General features: G+C 44.5%; 1 protein-coding gene across 1 annotated transcript in view; it reads left to right on the forward strand.

The window, feature by feature from the left end:
- Positions 1-4258: 4258 nt before the first annotated feature.
- Positions 4259-16398, forward strand: part of LOC146185313 (disintegrin and metalloproteinase domain-containing protein 10-like) — a 28710-nt gene continuing 16570 nt past the window's right edge. Inside the window, exons 1-8 of the mRNA XM_084607798.1 lie at positions 4259-4376; positions 5165-5312; positions 6776-6894; positions 7736-7992; positions 9669-9845; positions 11793-11966; positions 14212-14404; positions 15759-15931. Coding sequence (XP_084463924.1) covers positions 4259-4376; positions 5165-5312; positions 6776-6894; positions 7736-7992; positions 9669-9845; positions 11793-11966; positions 14212-14404; positions 15759-15931 — 1359 coding nt within the window. The remainder of the gene's footprint in view (positions 4377-5164; positions 5313-6775; positions 6895-7735; positions 7993-9668; positions 9846-11792; positions 11967-14211; positions 14405-15758; positions 15932-16398) is intronic.

Here is a 16398-nt window from a genome sequence, read left to right on the forward strand (position 1 = left end):
TATTTTTACGAATACGCAATCGCATGTATGAACTGAGTTACTCCACCGTCTATCACGTTATGTGAAAGACCATCAGACATAAACCCCGCTTAAAGCAAGCCTTCTGGATGCCTTGCGCGGCCTAGGGGTAGCTTGTCTGATTCAGGATTCAAGAGCTCCGGTGGATTGAATGCTCACCTCACCCTCTCATCTCGAAGGAGAAACACCTATTGGCAGCGCCTGTCGACTCGGCCATGTCACATCTCGTGATTTATCCTAACCCGGGGGCAATCAATGTCCCATGATGGCAATTACCATCTTCCGCCTCCCGGCTGTATGATTGTGATTTCTTTAACTACGTCCACAAGCCATGCGCCGGCAACGAATAAAGGGGCCATTAACGATGTCGCGTTAAGAGAATCAGATGAAAGCAGGCAGAGTTACGTGATGCAGGAGTATTCACGTTGCCGATAATAATGTTGAGAGGAGCAGGTGCTTGCGGCCGCGAGTGCGTTAACTACTGTTCTTCTGGTACTATGGCCGAAGAAGGAGACGTTATTAATACATAAGTTTCATATGCCCTCATGAATTTGCCTCGAACCCAGTAGTAAACGCTTTGATGCGCTATCCCGAAAACTACACTCTGCCTTCAAAAGATGATACGCCCGACCTCACGTGGGAAGCCTACTTATGGACCACAAATCCCCACCTGCTAACACAGCCGCCTCTCCCTGCCGCCACCTTGGCTCCTACTAGATTCATAATAAAATTATTTGTGGCGACAAATTCAACCTGTTACTTCTCACCTTCATCCTTGTCATCTCACCTTGGCCCTCCTACTCTGTTCGACATGTGGGGTGGCAAAGCAACCCTCATGGAATGTCTGCGAGAATGCTCCCAACAATATATCGCACTGCCACCCCGTACTCAACATTCATCCCCTTACGCGCCAAAGGTCACTCTGCATGCTACTCAGCTGACTGGCCAAACATGTCTAGTGGATGCATGGAGCCTAGTCAGCCTACATTCTTTATTCTTTCAAATACGAGCCGTTGCCATCGCCCCACCACCAGAAAGAGGCCGAGGGGAGTAATTTATACTTTCGGCTCAGCAGCGAGAAAGCCACCGTCCGCGTAGAGTTCACGAAGCAATAAAGACAATAGATAAGTTGGACAGTATTACCTGTGTTTATTGTACGTACTTAGTACATCCTCAGTCTACTGCAGATCCTCTGCACTATGTAAGCAAATCAGGAAAGCAGCACAGCGGGGACATTTTTAGTACCGCCTCCAAAATTCCACAAAAAAAAAAAGTGCTATGCAGTTAAGCATAGGCCTGCCTTGTTTTTTTTATTATTTGTAGATTTAAAACCCCATTTTCGGCGAGAATAGCTGTAGTGTGAAGGAATGTACATGCAAAGGCTTTCACAAACTCAGTGAACTTTCATAATATTTGACCTCTAAAAATATAAAGCCACATACACATTCACCGCACGCCGCATGCGTACAAAAGTCTCCAAAGTCATTCCCGTGTTATGAAACTGCGCACAATAATTAGAGTGCTGAGCTGGTTGCTATCCAAGACATGTTTCTTTCTGTGGCCGCTATTTCCTTGCTTCCTACGGCCCACACTGTCATCCGCACAGAGGCCCCTCAAGCAACACGGCTACTCCGACGCGTCAGTCGCAACCCAGAAATATCCCAGAAAATACATAGTCTGGCTGCTCTCATCCGCACACCTAATTGAATTCAGTGGATACCACGTGACCTGCTGAATTCACAAAGCTCTGCAGATTCTGTAACCCACCGCGAGACCCTACCCTCATCAATACCTCAGTTTCTTGGCATGCATAATGCTATCCAATACGAAAGCAACACTTTGGCGCCACAAACGTGCTTTCGTCCCTCCGTGTGCGGTAATTATCCCCTACGGTCAAACCCGCATAGAGGTTGCGTTCCGGAGGATCCGGGGCGGGGTTGCCCACGCTACTGCCGTCACTAGTACATGGGCTAAATTTCGGCACATATATCCCCGTCCAGGGGGTCATGTCTGTCATTGAAAACAATGAGGCAGATATTTCCCACTTGTTGTGGGTTTCCTCGGCACTAAAGCCAACAAGAATTTGGCACCTGGCAGCAACTGGTCTCCTGCCAAACAAACCATCCTGCACGGACCTCATCACTGCTCCCTCCTCGACTATTCGATCGGCTAATATTTTCTCATTGATTTAATGACCCCCATTTTCTTCTTTCTTAACTCAATGTATACATTGAGGTAATGCACAACGTCATTAAAAAATTATAGTGAGGTTACAACACCCAACCATACGTGCGGGGGGTGAAACTGGCCCACTTTGGTTGTTCTGAGCCCTGGCATTTGCTCACCAGAGCACGAATTGTAGCCCAAGCCGTTGGGATACTGAACTAAGGTCAATCTCTCGAGCCAGAAAAATTAATAAAATTCAGTCGCTATCTTTTCGCTCTCTCTCTCTCTCTCTACATGACTGCCTGCTTACGTGAAAGTGGCACGGGCAGATGAATTTTTCTTGTTCTTTTAAGTCTTACTATACTTACTCGCTCATCCCCTTCATTAATGCAACTCGCTAGGTGCTTTATTCCTAGAGACCAAATTCATTTTATGATAAAGTTTCTTTAAGGTGTCTAGCGCTACATGACGGGAAAACATCGCACATCAAAAAAAAAAAAATCTCTGAAACTGATATGGATATTATTAATGGTGTGCAGAACATCTCTCAATGATTGAAGCACTCAATAAGAAAACTTGGTTTTTGTTAGTCGTTTTGCTGTTTAAATACCCGCCCTGTTATCTGATGTGCACCAAGAAAAGAAAACGCCCGTTAAGCCAAAGCAATTCCTAAAAATGTTTTACATTTTCGGTGAACGTGCTGTACGTCCTTCCCTTCCTCGCCCATTCATCTGCAGTGGGCACTTTTTTTCAGCGTCAAATATCCTTCATTGAACCTTAAGGTGCCTTTAAGCGGAGCATTTTTTTGCTGGAACGATCAGACGCTAAACGATGGCACCTCGCGTTACTTTGCAAAATGTATTCCTGACATTTATCGCGTTTCATGCAGAGAACACAGCAAGCAAAGCGTGTTTCCATTCTCCGAGAACTGCAGCAATGAAAGTGCCAGGTGCATCGCTAAAAAATAAAACACAACAAAAAGCAAGTCAATAAAGCCATATGTTTTGTTGTGTATACAATGCAGTACATAAGCTAAAATGTATACGCAATAAAACAGTTTGCCGGATTAAAATTGTTTGTAGTAATACGCTGATCATGCCAGTTGCGTCCATCGTGCCACCTTTAGTACAAATGACGAAAATATTATGAAAACTAATAAGAGCCCATTTAAAGCCCTGAATTACCGTCATCTATGTGGTGCTGATAAATAAAAAAAAAAGCTTATCTGGTGCAATGAATTAACATTACTGATCTCAGCACTAAAACATGTGTTCGAACCCTGTGAGTGCAATTTATTGCTTTTTTTTTTAAATTCGCCATTGTTTTTTAAATTCACAACATGCAACTAAATTACGAACATCTTTCCTGGGGTGTGTTTCAGTTTAGGCCGTATGATGTGATGATTCTGACATTAATAGCCGTGAACATAGCCAGGAGGTGGTGGTGTGACAACGGTTATACTATGCAATTAACTTCACAGTAATTAATTCTTGTTTTCAGTAAGTGTATGTTACCTTTAGGTCGCGTTAAGCGACACCACTAAGCAACTATCGCCGTTTAACTCGCTGAAAAACGACCAGTGAGGAGGAAGAAGTTAAGGGACTCTACCGTTGAGGAAACGGAATTACGTGCGCCGATATCCAAGGTAACTTCTTCAACGCAGCAAAGATGACGCGACGGCCGCAACCGATGTATTAAGCTCTATACTGCAAGTCATTTTAACCCAGAAAGCAGTTTTATTAATACAGCATTTCAGCCTCTTCATCCGCTGGAATAAATAAAAAATTCTGCTCTCTCTCTCTCTCTCTCTCTCTCTCTCTCTCTCTCTCTCTCTCTCTCTCTCTCTCAGTTTTACGTACTGCGATCTATGCTTGAACAAAGCGTAAGGCTTTATTGACGTATGGATTTGTTGTGTTTTATTTATTAGTGACATTTCTGATGCTGGAGTTTTGGGGGAACGGCAATACGCTCCAGCGAAATCTATTAACAATTCAGAGCAACGACATCAAAAAGGACGACGCGCATTCCCTCTCGCGGGCGCGTGGCAGAGACGGATTAGAAGAAGGCCGCCAGTATGGCTGATTGTGGACACGCTGAAGGCGAGATCAAAGGGCCGGTCATAAAATGCAGCGGGCGTGTCATCACGAACGCGATTGCTCTATTCCTGTTCGTCAGCGCCAGCGGCAAAGCAGGTAAGCATTAACGGTCAGCGACGGTGCAGTTCTCTCAGCTAACGCTGTCGCAACCCAGAGCCCGACGTACCGACACATGCTGCCATGTGTTTTGATTAACCGGCCCTTTAGTGTTAGTTGAAGTATCCAGCAGAAGCTATAGTTATCAGCTATAAAAGCTGCTATCAAAGCGTCTCTATGGCACTGCTGGCGGCGGAATTTATTTTAGTTATCTCTTTGCCATTCTGGAGCGAGCGCGCAGGGTGGGTTAAGGATGAGGCTGATTTTCACTGGATAAGTTCATACTGTTTTAGCTGTAACACTGAGGCCCTCTCCGGGTAAAGTACCCAGTTATTTCAGACATTAATGCAAATGCGCCGGCACTCTTTTGGTTAACGGCTGATTACCGGCCCTTCCGCCGGTAGAAAACCACTCTGTATTATAATCAAGCTCTCCACCGAACAGAAGGCTGCAAATTGAGCCGGCAGAGCGGGCCTCGTTAGGTAATGCCGAATATCAACGGTAACGTAATCGCTACCCTAACAGCCTCGATGGCAATGAGCCGTATGAACGCAACTCACCGTTGTCCACGTTTAAGGAGTACGGCTAATAAAATACATGCTTGGTCAGTTTTCTAAATTAAGCAAGGATCGTCGTGCCGTGTTCTGGTAAGCACGTGACAGTAATCTCATTTCTTCATACCGTAAGGATGTTGCTTGGCAGCGTCACCTCGTCGGCAGTTTAGCCGCCCAGCGTTAATTCGTCGGCAACGGTGTGTCTTCGATGTTATTCACCCACGTTGCACGCAGACGAGAAGCTGAGTCCGTTTTTGGACCACTACGAGGTGCTGTCATACATGGCGGGCCAACAGAATTTCAACACCAGCGTGCACCGGTACAAGCGCTCCGCGGAGTATTCGGCCGATGCCACACACGTCCGTTTCAAGGCACTGGGGAGGTACTGATACTGCACATGACGAATGTTGTTGGGCACATCGCCAGCCTCAGATCATGGTGCCCTAAACGCGATTTTTTTTTTCTATACCCGTTAAAGCGAAGGGCCTGAGAAAGGAATCATTCCAATGAGACTAAGCAAGGTGAATAGGTTAGATAATATCTGTTTCCACTTATCAGGGAACCAGAAGCAGTAGTGATAGTGAAAATTGAAATTGCAGCTTTGAAGTATTTAATTAGGGATCGCCTGACAATTTAGGGAACTATTTTCTTCAGCTTTAGAGCTTCATCTCCCCTGTCTGTTTGAAACAAGAAAAACAAGAACTCGACTGCAGAAGGAATTGATGCTTATGTATTTTTTAGAGCTGATGGATGGAAGCAAAGAGCTCAGAACTTAGGCCTGATGGAAGCACAGAACTCTGAATCCTATAAATAGTTCTTATAGAAATTACCCTGAATCCTATAAATAGTTCTTATAAAAATTACCTCATAGATAGTAATTTGCAATAACTTCAGACTTTTGGTGGGCGTTGAAGGCAAAGACGTGTCCATATTTTTCAGAAACCTCAGAACGCCTATTGTTTTAGACGTCGTCCTCAGTTCGCATGAAAGACCCCTGCAAAACCTGCCGTCGCTTTTTACGCCCGCTGAGTCTACGCCCGCCTTTGGTTGGCCAAAAAATAGATTTACTTGCCGCAGTAACTACTACAAGATGTGTTGGCGACACCTGCGCTTTACGAATATGGTCATATGTTGAGAATACACTGCAAAGTAGGATTTTGCGAGCTAATAGGCTTCTTTAATGCTAATTCTTGATTACAAAAAAGTGCCACCACTTCTTGGTGAAACTGGCATATTAAACAGGCGATTGCTTAGTAACACCTATAAAATAAGCCACATAGTAGCTGGCCCAGTATTGCATGTTAGCGCTAACGCTTGCCAGCACATTTTCGTTTCTAATTTCATCACTTCCAGTGAAAAGGCCGTTTACATCACCGGAACGAAATTAAAGAGAGAAATGCGATATTTATACCGTGAAATATTTTTAAGCACTTTCGTCTCATATATCGACACCCGTTAACCATCAATGCCGGAATTGAAACTGGCTTCGAGATATAGGAGCAATTCTTCCATAAACGTTCAGCGTTCGAATTAATGATTGAAGCCTTTCAGGAATCGGTCGGGGAAAACAACTTCATTAGTTTTTCCGACACAGTGACTCCATCACGTATGCACTGCAGCTCAATCTCCCACATACCCGCGACTTACAGCTGCGTAGCCTGATTTGCGTATGCTGTCACTCAGGGTGACTTCGCGCCACTGCGAAAGCCAGCATAAACAGAACAGCATAGTGCTTGAAAACTAATGTGGAACTAAGCTTCTTTTAAATAATCTCCATTCACTCATCTTTGTATTTTCAATATCTACGTAAGCTTGGCCATAATAGTGCAATGTCATTACTTCCAGAGATTTTCACCTTGTACTCCGAAGAGACATGTCTGCTTTTGCCGACAATTTCGTCGTGACAACCTCACAGGGGCCCGTTGATGTCGACATTTCGCACATCTACTCAGGTTATGTTGCAGGTGGGCACAGCTTCTTCGTGCAATACTTCTTTAGAGAATATTTCTGAATATTGCACTATTTTCTATCAAACTCGCCCACCTTAATCGAAAGCTTAACCCACTGAATGACAATAACCTTTCAGCACTCTCCAGCCCGTTTGAATACACTGCCCTCAAGGCATTCCTGTATCTATTTCATCGGCTATCAATGAAACACATCGCAATGTGGGAGTTCTCTCACCCAAAACTATAGTAAACCCCGCACCATTTTGCCTAAACTCTTACACATTACTGCTTAAAAGAACCACGCCTTTCCCCGAGCAAAGGAACTGCGACGCATCTTACATGCCTTTTGTAACTGAACGCCTTTCCGATTTGCCAAAAAAAGGTATGGTACAAACGCTGCTAGAGCACCTGATAGAGCGTGTGAATTTCTCTCTCTCTTTATAGCAGTACAGGACCACGAAAATCAACTGATTGGGGGTTGGTCGGTGGCAGTTCCTGGCCCTACGGGGCTGGGACGGTAGGTCAACGCCGCGTGCGGTGGGGGCTAGCCAGCCACCGAATTTTTATCTGTTGTAGGCCGTCATTGCACCCGCCACTGCTTAGGTTGTGGACGATGGCTGTTGTTGCGGCGCGCGTCTTTATCTCCCTCTTCTATTTCTTTCTTCTCTATTTTATCTTCTGTCCGCACGAGGCAGCGGAGGTGGCTCAGCTACAGAGCCAGTAGCAGGCCCGTGCATTTTCTTTTCCTTCTTCCTACAGCCACAACAACAAAATCAACTGATATACATATACGGTATAGTGCCATCAACTCCGGTACGGATGATAACAGCAGGGCGTTGCATACCTATCGCTTCAGGTGATGCTGGCAGTCACGTCTATGGGTCCGTGGTGGATGGCGTTTTCGAAGGACGCATCTCCACGGGCGACGGACGACTATTCTACGCAGAGCCGTCCTGGAAGTACTCAGGGCAGCTGGCGAAGCCTGGCCACACGGTCTTCTACGCGGCCGAAGACGTGCGCCTGCCGTCTGAGTTGGCGGCACATGGTGGCTGTGGTTTGGACAGGCTGCAGACACACTTGACAGCGCAGGGCGTCGACCTACGTACTCGCCCGGTAAGACCCTTGCCGGGGAGCATTATGCGGTTAACTTCCACCCTCCAGTAAGTGGAATCTCGCCATAAGCTTATTTGTTGCGTAGACGGTGCTGTTTAGTCTATATATGAATAGATGAGATTTTCGCCACAATATTATTCAGTTACTGATGTTTCGGTTCTTTCTTTTCAGAACCATGCAAGCAAAATTAGAGCAATGCTAAGACATCCCTCACCTCTCGGAGCCAACACGTAGCTTCGACATCTTAAACTACAGATACCACTGCTATCACGTTTTATTAAAATTGCCTGGTTCTCTGGTTCTTGAACTCCTTCTTGAATGAAACAGAGTTCTTGAATTGAACTCTGGTTCTCCCCACAACCACTGCCTCGTGCTGACTGGGAAAGAAAGAAAGAAAGAAAGAAACCGTAGTGTTTACATGAACTCGTGCTTAATATTTCATGAACCAGTGAACTGTATGAATTCTGCTTCAATATATGAATTCATTGCTAGGATTATACATGCGCATTCAGTGATTCTCATTGCATGATACGTCTGTGTTGCTTGCTTGCGTGCCCTAAGCTTGAATTTCCTTATGTTATTCGGAACTCCAACGGCAATGTTCTCACATACAGAATCAAGAAGGTTCAACGCCATTTCGTACGCATATACTATGAGAGGTATCTCGGGCGGCACTTTTATTACAAGTACACAAGAATGCTTGAAAAGTGAAACTTCTAAGACCTCTCGGCTAAGAGAGAGAAACAAGATGTCATATTTTTTATAGGTGCATAAACACCCTATTATATTTCTCGCATATCCTGAAAAAAAAATATGTTTCAGAGCACCAGCAAGAAAGCTTCTCTATCAAAATGTTTTTTTTCTGCCAGAACAGTTCGTCGGACTAACTTAATGCGCGTACAATTGTTGTATAAAATTTAAACGAACCGAGCTGGTGATAATATTGTTGATATTTTTGTACCCCCTCTAGGTGAATTGAAAATCATTATAGTTTGAGTGTATGTTGTGTGTACCATAGCCAATGCATTTGCTGTTCATGTGCATGGTAAATAAATGAAGGAAAGAATAGACGCGCGTCACAACAGCTATCACACGCCACAGAAGCAGTGCCCAGTGCAATGACGGCATTCACAGCAGATAGACACAAATGACAGAGGCCCTCCACCGCAAAGGGCGCCGGCTCCAAAGTTCCCAGTCCAGCAGGACCGAGCTGCCACCCGCCCCTTCCCGCGAGATGCAGATATCGTCGGTTGGAAGTCTCTTCGCAAACTAGCCTCAAAATTGGCGAGAAGGTCGATGCTGAAGAAGAGAACTGGTATGACACCCCCCTCCGCTGCACAATGTAGGGCTGCGACGTAATTCTGATGTCAAATAATGTGCCCATTTTCCGTGACACAATTTTTCTCAATTTGTATTACTCTTATGACGACGGCTGATCAACCAAACATGTTGTACATGCTTCCCGTAATAAAGGGCAATCACAGTACAATTATTACATGCACCTGGTCTTACTGTTCAGCCCTCTTTATAGCATGCTGCACGAATTCCACTTGGCATACCGCTCTCTTCATACTACTCGCGTAAGGTAAAAAAAGTGCCTCGAAGCTCAGGTCTAGATGGCTTTACCGGGATTAAATCCAATACAAGAAATGAACATCCTTCTGCCGGTAACTCAGGGGGCTGGCCGGAGCACTACTATTAAACGCAGACGGGTCGGGGCTCGTGGACATTCTCGTGTTCGGCGGTCGCCCGACATTGCCGAGGTGCCGGGAACGTGGACTCGCGGGTCAAATCACCATCCTGAAAAGAAACCTCGCGGCGACGATGAAAATCGCCGCGTTTGCCATCTACAGGTGGGTTACGCCATGGTTCTTTCGTGTAAACGAGATAAATGAGAACAAGCTATATAGACATTCCTAATATAAGATTATGCTGCAGTGTTCAGAATAACAGATTTCGTCCTTGCTGACACGTAGCATCATACTGATCCCATTATTGCTGTATTGATCATTTCTTTATTTAGAGAGATGGTGTTTTATAGCACGCTGGCATCGAAGTGTGCATCGCAGTTCGCGGCAGTCAGGCTTTATTACAGCAGCCCTGTTCTGTTCACATCTAGTTTCCGGCATTAAAGTAGGCAGTAGAGACACCTCGAAAATGTATCTCAGCGCAGCTCGCAAAACAAAAAGGCCTGTCACTAAAGTCATTGGGCGCATCGCTCATCATTCCTTCACAATTATTGTCTAATGCAGGAAGATCAAACCCGGATGCAGCTTCTCATTCATCGAAGTGGTATGCTCATAATTCCTGCAGACAGATAATTAAATGAACTAGCTTTCCCTTATACAATTCGAGGCACTATTGTTGCCTTAATGGAGTAATCTTCATTTTCATATTCACAAATTCGCATTTAATAGCCCCGTGAAAAAAAAAGCATGAAATCGTGTAAAACTATGGTAATATATTACTTAGCACAGTCGTAACGTCACACTTTTCTGTACTGCTGCAATACTTTTTAGTGGTTCTGAAGATTTTTTTTTCTACAGTAATTTTTGTTGTTACCATACAAAATTCAGATGTTACTGTAGGAATTTGCTGTCAAAGCATGTTCACTGTCAAAGCTTCGCGGCAATTCCTTTTGTGAGAACAGAAAATTTTCTGTATTACTTTTTTCGACTGGAATGCGCCTTATAGGGCCGTACTTACTGTCTTGGTTCGCACTGATCATCATTTTTGCCGTACTGAAGTCTTTCGTTTCTGTATCCTCCACGCCATTTCCGCTGCCCCTTAGAACTTGTTACAAGCCTAGCTGTTACGGCATCTAGCTCACGTCGAATGCACGGTGATAGCCACCATGCACAAACAATGCAAGGTATTGACAAGCGCTATAGTTTCTCGCTCTCCCACTAGTCCAAATCCTCATTCACACTCGGCAAAACGTCACTTGTATTGGCGACGTTGAAGAAATTGTTCACAGCATCATGTGGCATGCAATTCGCGGGTCATACGTGCTTAAATATGAATTCTGTTAAAGGCTCCGTTCTCCAATCCGGCAACGGCGGCCGTCGTTCGCGCTGTGAGCGAAACATTACGGGAATGGCGCTGGCAGTTTGACATGGCCGAGCACTAACTGGACGCAGGATTTCCTGATATTACGTTTGAAATTAGGGGCCGATTCAGACCTCTCCTTCTATGTGGGAGTAATGTACCAGAATCAGCCTGCCAGGACCCTTGCATTCACGTTACCCATAGGCCATTCATGAGGCTTGGTTTGAGCGGGGCTTAATATGTGGGGTGGTTGCCTACGCTATCGCACCATACCTTTAAAGACGGAGCTTAGGTGCTCCCACAGTTTTTCATTTCAGAGCATTAGTATATATGCTTGCCAGCTCCCTGCCTAAATAATGCTACAGTAGTACGATCAGGTGTTGGGGTATTGTACCTCAGCACTTGACCTACCGCTGCCATAGAGTACTACTCATGATTTCAAATAAAAACAGTAAATACAATTGAAGCAATGGGTTGCAGTTCTGAACCTTGCACGCAGTGTGAATAGACACTTGACGAACAAACGCAAGAGATGTCTTTTTTCGTTTCAAGAATACTCGAGAGCTCGGGCACAAGCAGTTGGGCACAGTGAGATGTAGCTGCCAAAGCAATGAGCAGCACAGAAAAAGGAAAAAAACACGTAACTTTGCTCCTCGTAAGAGCCTCGAGAAGGCAGATCCAGGCACTACATATCTGAAAGTCTACCAAGTGTATAGCGGAGGCTGACCCTATCTTTCGTTGCCTTTTCTCAGATCGTGACTGATCATCTGCTGTATGAATACTTCGCAACGGGAACGGATGACAAGACAGCCCGGGAGCGCATCGCTTCCTTGGTGGGCAACCACATCACAGCCGTCAACCTCATGTACACACCTGTCGACTTCGACGGCATCGTTGGCATGAACTTCGTGCTCCAGGACCTCAGGGTGATTGAATGTATCACGCATCCGGCGCTTATGCGTAGTCAGAGTGCCTGATAGCCACAATGTACTCGAAGGACACTCACAGAAAACAGATGTTCCTCGAACCGTCGTGGGCCGCTTTATAACGCCAGCATTCAACGCCAATACGACTATTTAGACCTCATAGAGATAGCTACTGCAGCGTTTCGGCTAACATTGCCTTGTCAAATTACTAAACAGCATGTGCATCTCGGTTGTGGTAATGCAATGAAAGTCTAGCTTTGTGGAACACATCAGAATTCTCAGACAAATGTGAGATATCGCATGATACTGTTAAGCGCTTGTTGATATAGGAATGGTTATGCTTGCAGCCCCTGGAAAAGAAAGAGCTTCTGAAACTTTTCGTCTGGTCGCTAGTAGCAGTTAATTGTTAAAACTGCGATGCAGAACCAATGGCTGGAGATTCCGAAGATAATGTTTAGGTAGTTATGAAATATGTTACAGCTAATTTATGAATTATTTGAAAGAAATGGTTGAAGCTTCTGATCTCTACCAAACTTCTTGATCTGAAGCTGTTGTGAAGTTTTGATCTGTGATCCCAACAAGTAAGACTACGTAAGAAACCAACGGATGAATTTGTTACGCGTTGTTGCAGCAAGTGTGGAATATTGTTCCTTTATTTTTGTGCATATGGTAATAGAAATTTTTTAAGCACCCCACGAGTAGAAAACCTCTACTTCCGATGTTCGTACTGCGCTCACAACGAATAATTAGGACTGCCATAAAAACTAATGGAGTATATTTTCAAAATATAAATAGAAATTAACTACAAGGCTACGCAAGGGGGATCTATTTATGGTGCCGTCATACAGAATGTGAAAGAATATCTTTCAAAAGCTCTTAGAATTTCACTAAAATAGCCAATGTCTAAAACAGACTCAACGTAATTATTTCAAGCACTGTTTGTGACAATACTGCTCGTGGGAGTGTATGTATGTATGTATGTATGTATGTATGTATGTATGTATGTATGTATGTATGTATGTATGTATGTATGTATGTATGTATGTATGTATGTATGTATGTATGTATGTATGTATGTATGTATGTATGTATGTATGTATGTATGTATGTATGTATGTATGTATGTATGTATGTATGTATGTATGTATGTATGTATGAATACATGCATGCATGCATGCACGAACGCATGCAAATAGGATTTTATCCTCGAGCGCTGTTATAATGCCCACGCCGATATAATTTAATATAACTCTCCGTCCTGTAAAACTTTAGCGCTCAATCTTTATTATTGATGATAACACCAAGTCTAGCCATGGTTTCACCGCAGTAAATATAAGTTAATCGGAGCAGTACAGCCTCTTTCACAGTTAGAGGAAACCTGTGAGAGCGTGGCCTCACTGCGCTTTCAGAACCTCTGCTATAGTGCTCTAGAAGATTTCTAGAGCACTATACCTCTGCGTCCTTGAGCAGGCGAAAATGGGCGGCCCAGGTATACATGCGCAGGAAGAGCAGCCAAGCGTGCTTGTTGCGCATTCGCCTTTGCCGCCAATTTTCACAATTTTCCCAGGCTTTAGGAGGCAGCTCGGCAGAAAGAGCGACGGGCATGTATACAACTGTATCAACTGTATGCAACGATTGTCTAAAATAAATGATGTCCAGGCGCAGGGGGTGCGAACCCATAGCTGAGCAGTATGGAATTTGTATGTCATCCTATCAACATTTATAATTATAATTATGCTAGACTTGGTCTTTACACCTTGAAAATTTTAATACAACGGTCAAATCCGTAAGACTTGTGAAATCTGTAAGCGCGCCAGAGCGATTTTGCTGAATTTCGAAAATGAGAATAAAAATTGTCCATGCACATAAATGGAGTCTCTTGCGTTCTCTGCCTACAAACTTGACGAAAAAAGGCTAATGTCAAAAATAGATTACAAAGTCGCTTTTTGAACCATCGTCAAAAGGGAACATTGCTGGAACACATTGAAATCGGGCTTTTCCAGATTTTCGCTATATTTCCTCAGTCTTCTTTTTGCGGTAACCTCAGTGCCCAGTAAATTTGGGCTACGCTCTCCAGCCTTCTAGACATGCGTTGCCATGCCAATTTCGGACTACTACTCACAGCCTTACGCGTTCTCGCTTGGATATATTTCCCTTCCTCCTCCCTGTACCTTTGGTGCGGAAATATGATAGTATGATGTGATTCAGGTAATTTCATACCTGATTACGCAACTGCAATGCGCAGATCAATGATACGTCATCGTGCACGGGGTACGCCAGCTCTAGCAACCGGTTCTGTCGGAACGACCTGGATGCCAACTTGATGCTCCAATTCTTCGCCTTGGAGGAACGCAACGACTTCTGCCTATCGCACGTCTGGACTAACCGCGACTTGGGAGAAGGCACTCTGGGTCTTGCCTACTTGGGCTACCCAAACGGTAGGAGGCGCGGCACCTCAACTAACCGCCGTTTTTCCGCTAGAGGCATTCGCTAAATAAGCTACAAACGAGCCAGGAGCGCCAACCTAAAAAGGAAATAATCAGTTTATACTAATTTCCCGTCTCCTTCTTAGGACTTCTCATTACTGCACTAACTGGAATGTTTTTCCTTCTTTTGTGATTTCTTGTTCTAACTGTAAAGACACCTCAGAATAGTTTGTTAACGCTGCCCCAAAACGCCGCTGGTTTTTTAGAGGCACCGTTCAAAGGCTTGCTATGGTAGGGCCATCTAAAAGCAGACCTATGACCCACTTTCTCCTATAATATCTTTAATGTGCGTCTGTACTGCCTTACTTTAATTCTAAATTTACTGTTCGGAATGGTATGTCTAAGAGTTTTCGCTACTGCATTTTTCCAACTGATCGATTTGAGATGGTGAGGGTGGGGGGGGGGGGGGGATGCATTAACCAACAAACAACTTGCTTCTTGAATTCAGTTTACCGTAATGACCGCGGGACAATCGAGACCAGAATTTCGGCCACCTTGGTGCGTCCTTTTTTGGCTCGTGGTATGGAATTCTTTCCCCAATCCCCAATTAGATTATTCCGTATTGGGATAATCTAAATAGTTGTAGTGAATCCTTATTCGGCAATGCTAGCCATTAGGGGGGGGGGGGGGGGGGGGGAGAAGGGCCGGGATGCGGAGCGGCAGGACACGTAGCTTCTGTCTTATTTTTCTGAACATACAAGCGGACACCAGCGACATCTTATTCGCTGCAAATATCCAAACGCAAAGACGTGTCAACGTGCTGAAAACGGTGTGTGCAAGGGGGGAAGCAAGCTCGAGGGTATACAAAGGTCGCATCCTTGAGACTACCTTTCTACTTTCAGCTTTTTAACATTTATTTCTTTATTTTATGCCTTCTATTTTATTCTATGTTATTTAAGTTTTATTTCTTCAGATAACCTACCAGGACACCTTCTTCACAAAAACTACGCGTTGCACATGGACGCACTTCTAACTTAGATGTTCTAAGGCGCTGTCATGTTTGCCATTCAAAACAGTTTTCAATGTTTCTGCTTCATGGTGACTAATCACCTGCATCTGCTGTTCTTCTTTCTGGCTTTCTTTTTTTTCCAGGAACAATTACTACGTATAATTTTCTTCAGGCGTTCTTAAGTTTGAGCTGATGAAAAGCCAGGTTCTCTTATTTTCCTTCTCTTCTGCCCGGCGTTGTTTCACGCTTGCGTTTCGCAGTAGTTATGATTAAGTATGATGGTTATCTACCACTAATCTTCTCCATTGCGCCAAGAATGGTCAGAAGCGCTCCGCTTGCTCCTCTGATTGCGTGCAGATAAGCTCGGTGGCGTGTGCGAGAAGTTCAAGGCTCTCAACACACGCAGCGGTATCCAACAAATGGCTCTCAACACTGGCGTGGTGACCTTCCTCTTGCACGGCGGACCTGTAGCACAGGCCGTCAGTGAGGTTACAGTGGCGCACGAGATCGGACATAGCTTCGGAGCCTTGGTGAGTGTGCTAGTCAACTCACGACGCTGCGCTGTCAAGCCTTTCATATAAGCATAACGCACGTAGCTTGAATGGAGCTTATCTCGCGGTTTTAGCACAGAAGCGTTCAAGGCATTTTTCTGCAGAAATACCTGCATCGACATTGCCAGTGTCGTGGGCGAAAAATCATGAGCCTACATGAAGCACAGGATTGGCCAGGCATTGGTTGATCAGAAGGTTGTGTGACATAATGAGACCGCACGTCAATGAATCAATCAGTATTAACGAATAATTACTTAGCAATCACCAAGTACTAATCACTAGGTAATTACTAATTAATTACCAATTATTACCTACTAATTACCGCGTACTAATTAGTGACAGTTTCGTAATTACTTAATTACATATCAATGCCGCGTACCCGGTAAAATCAACCACACAACAGTAAAGGTAGAACAACTGCGAAGATACAAGGAGCGCGATCTCGT

The sequence above is a fragment of the Amblyomma maculatum genome, chromosome 6 (genome assembly GCF_055883805.1).
Source record: "Amblyomma maculatum isolate TAMU_Amacu chromosome 6, ASM5588380v1, whole genome shotgun sequence".
Classification (NCBI taxonomy): domain Eukaryota; kingdom Metazoa; phylum Arthropoda; class Arachnida; order Ixodida; family Ixodidae; genus Amblyomma; species Amblyomma maculatum.